The 7,280-nt window shown below is 42.4% G+C and overlaps 1 protein-coding gene across 1 annotated transcript; it reads right to left on the bottom strand.

Annotated features, from left to right (window-relative positions):
• Window positions 1–3,196: 3,196 nt before the first annotated feature.
• Window positions 3,197–6,945, bottom strand: LOC103721267 (LRR receptor-like serine/threonine-protein kinase EFR). The gene is made up of 2 exons (XM_017846216.3): window positions 3,985–6,945; window positions 3,197–3,812 (listed from the first exon to the last, which is right to left on the bottom strand). Exons 1-2 carry the CDS (start codon window positions 6,905–6,907, stop codon window positions 3,415–3,417), a joined length of 3,321 nt encoding a protein of 1,106 aa, XP_017701705.2. The 5' UTR covers window positions 6,908–6,945; the 3' UTR covers window positions 3,197–3,414.
• Between the last annotated feature and the right edge of the window lie 335 nt (window positions 6,946–7,280).

Below are 7,280 nucleotides of genomic sequence, written 5' to 3'. Positions count from 1 at the left end.
ATCATTGTGGCTGGGAGATGCTCTTGAGCCACCAGATTGAGTCAGATTCTGGATTGGGTCCATTCGAGTCTGCATCATGTTTCTTTTATTACCTTATTAGTTGCTTTTGTTTGAGTCAATTTAGTTGTGTTTCTATTATTTTGGAGTCAGTTTGATTATTGAGTCAAGTAATTGGATCAATTGATCAATGTAAGACCTAATTATAAAGATCCAATTTTATGTGTGATTAATTGGTTTAATGGTCTAATGTTAGTAAAGTTTAATTTGGTATGTAATCAATTAATTAACTTAGTCAATTAATTGAATGATCCAAGTTTGGTCAGTTGTTAATTGTTTGACTTGGTCAATTCATGATGTAAGGCCTATATAAAGGCCACCCTGCTCATGAATTGAGAATTGATGATTGAATAAAAAATCCTAGCCTCCTTCTTCTTCCTCCTTTTCTCTTCTTCTTGCATTTTTAAAACCTCTTCTTCCTACGTCTCTATAACCTCTTCTTCCTCCTCTTTTCCTTCTTCTTCCTCTTTTTCTCTTTTCCTCTTCCTCCTGCAGTGGTCCGCCATCACTATCTCAATCTTTTTGGGAGTAAAGTTTTTTTAAAAAGCTATTTACTGTTTGGTAACTACATTTCTAAAGTGTTGTGAAATGTTAATGTGTTTGGCAAAAAAAAATAAGAAAGTACTTTTGGTATGATAAAATGACCATAAAAGATATTCCATAGTACTATACAAGAGAACAAAATAAAATATAATATATATTAATATATAAATATATGATATAGTATAATATTACTGTAATGTAATATAATATTATTATAATAAAGTAATATAATATTGTATACTATAGCACAATAATATAATATAATTTGATATTATCTAACATAACATATCAATGTATTATGATATAATATCATATTATATTATATTTATAGTATAATACAATAATAAAGATATAAAATATTATAATTATTATCATAATATATTAATATTTTATTAATATAATATTTTTAGAAATTAATTTTTGGATTTTTTATTTTCTTTGTTGGGACTCTTGCAAATTTATATAATAGAAAGGGACATTTTCTATAATTATCATATTTTATCATGGGTATTTTGTTTCAAAAAGGAAAAATTTTATAAAACAAAATAGCTTTTCGACGCATGCTAAATGTGCTTTTTAGAAGAAGCTCCATTTTGGAGTTTCTCCCAAGTAGCTGTTTTAACTTTCTAGCAAAGCAAAAATAGATTTTCATTTTGTTTTACCAAATATCTCTATTCCATTCAAAAGTATTTTTGGAGGATCAGAAAGTACTTTTTGACCCACCAAAAGCTCTGCTAAATAGGACCTAAAGCAAAGTAAGTGGAAACCAGCATGAAAGGAGCACACCTGTTATGCCTCCGCCTGTGCAGGGCACGTGAGGCATCTAGTGCCCATGTGGGGGCCACATATATAAGGGGGAACATGGGGCTCCCCTGCCATATATTGTCTAGTTTTGGGGCCTACACGCGTGCCGCACGCACCGCTCAGACCCCTCTCCGGTTTTGTTTTTCACCCAATACGCGTCTGTAGGATTTGGAGACATCCGTCTCATATGTTTAGGCTCTGGAACGAGTCTTTCCGATGTAGAACTTTTGGGCCTCACACCCTTCCCACTATCGGACAAAAGTCGTCCTCGGCTCTGATACCAAATGTCATGCCCCCGCCTGCACGAGGCACGTGAGGTACCCATGCCCATGTGGGGGCCACATGAGAGGGGAATATAGGGCTCCCCTGTCAGATATTGTCCAGTTCTGGGGACCGTACGCGCGCCGCATGCACCGCTCAGACCCCTTCCTAGCTTTGTTTTTCACCCAAAATACGTCTGCAGGATTTGAAGACACCAGCCTCATATGCCCAGGCTCTGGAATGAGTCTTTCCAATGTGAAAATATTGAGCCTCACGACACCAACCATGCCTCACTCTGCACCGGACTAGTCAAGATGTCAATCGATTGCTTTGCACCGACGTCGTGGAAATTTTCTAGAAGAATCTTTTCCAACCCATCTCTGCTGCTAGCTTAAATTTTACGATTAGGAAAACAACATGATATGGTCGATTATTTTATAGATTTTAGTACTTTGATTCGAGGCTACATGTGACAGCTCTGCAAAATGTAACCAAATTTCCTCGGAAGTTATATTTTCTTAAGATCTTAAATTATGCCTCTTTATTTCTAGTTTTTCAGGCAAATTGGATGCCTTCTTTTTACGTTATGCCCCATCTTGCTTGCGTGCGCAGGCAAATGATAGACGCCCATATATCCTACAGGATTTAGCCCATATAATATGCAAGACTTGCCTGAGATATTATATTTTTCAGATGAATACTGCATAACATCAGGCAGTGGTAAAACTAAAACACTCAGAAAATTTTAAATATTAGAACTTTCGTAGGCAAAACAAATCCAATAGCTATTATCTTCAAATTTGATCATATGTCAATGCATAACATTTTTTTTCAAAACAGAAAAATTCCTAGGTTCTAACTCTTCTGCTCTTAGTCCTATAATCCCGTCCATGCTATTCTTCCATATCTGGAAAGAACAATAAAATATGGTGAGCTAATAACCTAGTAAGTACATATATGTTTCTAATGGGATCAAGCTTATAGCATGCAATATAATGTAAATATAGACATCATTTCCAAAGAAATAAATGCAATTATTGCCGCCCAAAATCTAATTTGATGGAGTTCGTGGTGCTGGTGTTGGTGATTGGCCGGTTCAGGTAAGGTTAGTCTACACAGATTAGGATCTGACCAATGAACAGAAAGACAATTATGGTTTGCCTAAACTCATCCAGCCAGGACCCTCCAATTCCTAAGTTTGGTAGAGCTTTAGTGGAATAGAATTTTGAGGAAGAAAGGAGAGTTAAAGATTACGAGCTATAAGCTATGAGCAAGGTGAAAGATCTTTTTGTTAGGGTTCTCTAGTCTGGTTTATATAGAAAGGAGAACGAGAGTCTACAGGAATCTAGCCACGAGATCCTCCAATGAGTGATTAATTATTCTCTTCCTTATTTGATGCTCTGAAATCGCATCAGTCCGGGCCATTTACTTAGAGGTCCACTCGGATGTTTACATAGGTTACAAAAGTGGAGGGGGAACCGTGTTATTAGAAATGATTTTTCGTGTAAAATGCCTATTTTTTAAGCCATGGTTGAAAGAAGAAACGGAAGGACATATATGCTCATTATTATATATTTAGATACAAGCTAATCTCAACGTCTCCATCTGTCACTCAATGAAATAATTAGTGCAGCAAGGAGCCAGTACATTATTCAAGAACCAAGACGCCCTGACATCCTTAGATATGTAAAAGAAGGTTGCAACAAAGTTGCACCAATATGCTTCGTTTGGCCAAAGCCTTTATTGGCTTCAATCACCAGATAAATTTGACGAGTACTCCTTCTTGATCTTCCTTAATCTAACAACAACGTCTTCCATCAATACTCTCTCTTTGGGCAATTCTTTGGAGCATAGTAAACCCAACTCCAGAACAGATGAAAGACATGCATGCTTTCTGCTCAAGCCTTCCATTAGCCTTTCATTGGAAAAGGTATGGCCAGCGCTACAACCTGCGGCATCTCTCAAAAGGTTGTCATCCACAACATTCAACACTGCGGAAGGAAATGCTTGATTCACCCATTGTCTTAAGCTCAACTCCCCAGCAAACATGGGATCAGTGGGCTTCTTTCTTGTAAAGGTTTCTAGCAATAGTATCCCATAGCTATAAACGTCGCTCCTTCTTGACACTTTTCCATTTAATCCATACTCTGTCAAACAATACACGCATCCAAAAATGAATGTTAGTCATAAGGTCTTTTTTTGGTCCCAAGCTGGTCGATGAAGCAACTATAGCTGAAAGGTGTTTTTGTTATGGCTTAGGAACGTTTTATTGTTGGAAGGCCGGTACATTGCTAGAATTGTGGTTAGAAATTTGTGTACCTGGAGCCATATAGCCAATTGTCCCAGGTGCAGTCGCAGATGCTATGGACCTGCTAATGCCATGAAGCAGCTTGGCGATGCCAAAGTCAGAAACATGAGCCACCATGTCTTCATCCAGCAATACATTGCTTGGCTTCAGATCGCAGTGTAGCACGACCTCCATGTGGTGGTGGTGGAGGTACTCCAGTGCCATCGCCACATCTAGCACAATATTTATTCTCTGAATAAGGCTCAAGAAATAATTGTAGGAGTACAGCCATCTCTCGAGGCTGCCATTGGGCATGTACTGGAGAACCAAAGCCTTGAAGTCCAAGTTAGAAGTGGCGTTGAGTATCTTGACAAGGTTCCGGTGCCGAGCCATGCGCAATGCTCGGCATTCTGCGTGAAAACTTTCAGAGGCTCCTTCAGTTTGCAAGTTTAGAACTTTTATAGCTACAAGTGACCCATCTTCTAGTTGTCCCTTGAACACTGACCCGAAGCTCCCGGATCCCAGAAGGTTGGCCTCACTGAAATTGTTGGTAGCACGGCTGAGTTCATGGTAGGAAATCAACCTATTGTCAGGCACTTGTACCCCGTCAGCTGGAACTGCGGTTTTCTTCCTTCTTCTCTTGAGCTTAGTTATCAGTAAGTAGACGCAGGCAACCACCAGCATCATAGATGCAATAATAGGAAGGGCATATATCAGTATCCGCCTTGTCAATCTCGAATGAGAGACACCACCATCATTATGGGAGCAAGCTGACATTCCTAGTAGTGTTGCCCCGCATAACGCAGCGTTTCCCATCAAAGATTGGATTGTGAGATTGGAGAAGACACCACCTTCTGGAACCTGACCTTCTAGCCTATTAAATGAGAGGTTCAAGTTGTGAAGCAATGTGAGGTTGGCCAAGGATTTGGGAATGGCACCGGAGAAAGAATTGGATGACAGATTCAATGACTGTATACTGATCAACTGACCAAGGGATTGTGGAATTGGACCCTGGAATGAGTTGTGTGATAGATCCAGATAAGCTAGTGTCATGAGACCACCCAAAGTTTCCGGGAGCTTACCATACATTCGGTTAGCAGAGAGGTCCAATTTAGCGATAGCATGTAGGCTTCCCACATCTATTGGTAGGAAGCCTTCCAAAGAATTATAGGAAAAATTAAGTTCCAAAATATCACTTAGGTGCCAAATGCTTGAAGGTATGGCTGATGACAGCAAATTGATGGAGAGTGTCAAGGATCGCAGCCGAGTCATGTTTCCAATACAGTCAGGTATCGAGCCCGAAAATATGTTCTCATCGAGATGAAGCATGAATAAACTCCTTAATCCATCAAGCTGTTGCGGGATGGAGCCTCCGATCCTATTATAGGAAAGATCCAGCATCTGTAGTTTCTCCATGTTCATGATTGATGGGGGAATGGCTCCCGTCATCCGGTTATCAGACAGGTCCAAAGAGATGAGGCTGCTTAAATTGCTCAACCCAGAAGGTATCCTTCCCTTGATCTGGTTGGTGTAAGCTACAAATTCTAGAAGATGTGTCGAGAGGTTCCCTATGGATTCAGGAAGATTTCCATCAAACCCATTTTTGGAAATAACCAGATTCTCTAGGCTCCTGCAGTTGGACAAAGAAGAAAGGAAGTCGAGCCCTCCGCCCAACCCGTTCCTCTCTAAGTTGAAAAACTGTAGGGCCGCTAAGTTCCCAACCGTAGCGGGAACCATCCCAATCAGGGCATTATATGACAGGTCTACCGCAGTGAGCATGGAGGCGTTGCCCAAAGAATCAGGGATTGCACCACTCAGGCGATTCCCCGACAAACTCAGGAGATGGAGCTCGGAAAATTGGCCAATGTCCACTGGAATTTCCCCGTGCAGGCTGTTGTTGACCAGGTCAAGTTCACTCAGCTTTGTGAGGTTGCTCAGGGCACCCGGGAACGTTCCCGTGAGGTAATTGCTACCCAAATATAAATACTCGAGCTCTGACAAGGTTGCCAGTTCCGCCGGAACCGGTCCGGTCAATTGATTGGCCGACAGTGACAGCATGTTAAGATGTGTGCATGTGGCGAAACTGGACGGAATGGGCCCGGTGAGCTGATTAATTGAGAGGGAGGTTCCGCGAAGCTGAGGTAGCCTGAAGCTCTGATTTCCGACTCCAGCAATGGGCCCTGATAGGCTGTTCTGCTCAAGGAAAAGGGCCTGCAGGAGAGACATATTGAGGATGCTCGGGGGTATGGGACCGGATAGCTGGTTATTCTCAAGGACGAGGGTCTGAAGTTGGGGCAGGTAGCCGACGCCCTCAGGAATGGGGCCTGAGAGGTCGTTATTGCCTAGGAGAAGGACGTTGAGCATGGACGCGTTGTTGGCCAGGGAGTGTGGGATCGGGCCGCTCAGGCTGTTGTTTTCAAGAACCAGCTGCTGTAGAGCAGTCAGCCGGGCAAAGTTTGGAGGAATTCCTCCGGTGAGGTTGTTTAGTGAAAGATCAAGATAGTCGAGTTTCGTGAGGTTGCTCAAGCTGACGGGGATCCCTCCTGTAAGATGATTCCCGTCTAGGGCAAGAAATCGGAGGCGGTGCAGTCGTCCAAGAGCATCCGGGATGGGGCCGACGAGACTGGTGTTTTTGAGGATGAGACGCGAGATGAATGAGAGGTTAGCAAGATGGGGAGCGATGGTACCTTGGAGAGGGAAGTCACTGAGCACCAGGGCGGTCACTCTCTGGCGACGGCGGCTACAGGAGACTCCAGTCCAGCTGCAGAAGGAGGTCGTAGTGTTCCAGCTTCTAGCCAAGATGCCGTAAGGATCAGACGCATGGTCCTTGAAGGCAAGGAGAGCATACAAGTCGGTGATGCTGCTATGCGCAGAGGACTCCACTGGTTGGGGGTGCCATGGCGTTGAAATCAATACTAAAATTGCCAATGACGAGAGAAGAGCAGGAACCTCCATGAATGGAGAGAATTCTCCTTTTTAAGATATGTGAGAGAAGGGTGGGGAGTCCGGAGAACTGAGAGTGGGGTGCCTATATATAGAACCCAAGTTTTTTTTTTTTTTTTCCTTTTAATGGCATCTAGTAGAGAAAAGACATTAAGGTTCCCGGAAGTCCATGCATGAATAGTACCCCGAAGTCTTGAAAATTTTAAATTATTTATATTAAAAGATTTAAATTTTTTTAAAAAATATTTCTGTTGCTGGAAATTGGACCCGGGGGCGATCTTGGGTCGGAGAGAGGGGGCAGCAGGTCCTCCCGGCGGGCCGGTGATCCGTTGGCGGGTGCGTCCTCCGTCTGGGTGCCTGCAGACAAACCGGTGGCCGGGTTTTC

Source organism: Phoenix dactylifera, unplaced genomic scaffold (assembly GCF_009389715.1).
Source record: "Phoenix dactylifera cultivar Barhee BC4 unplaced genomic scaffold, palm_55x_up_171113_PBpolish2nd_filt_p 000189F, whole genome shotgun sequence".
NCBI classification, from domain to species: Eukaryota; Viridiplantae; Streptophyta; class Magnoliopsida; order Arecales; family Arecaceae; genus Phoenix; species Phoenix dactylifera.
The sequence above is the reverse complement of the archived record's forward strand: the minus strand, read 5'-3'. Positions and strand labels throughout refer to the sequence as shown.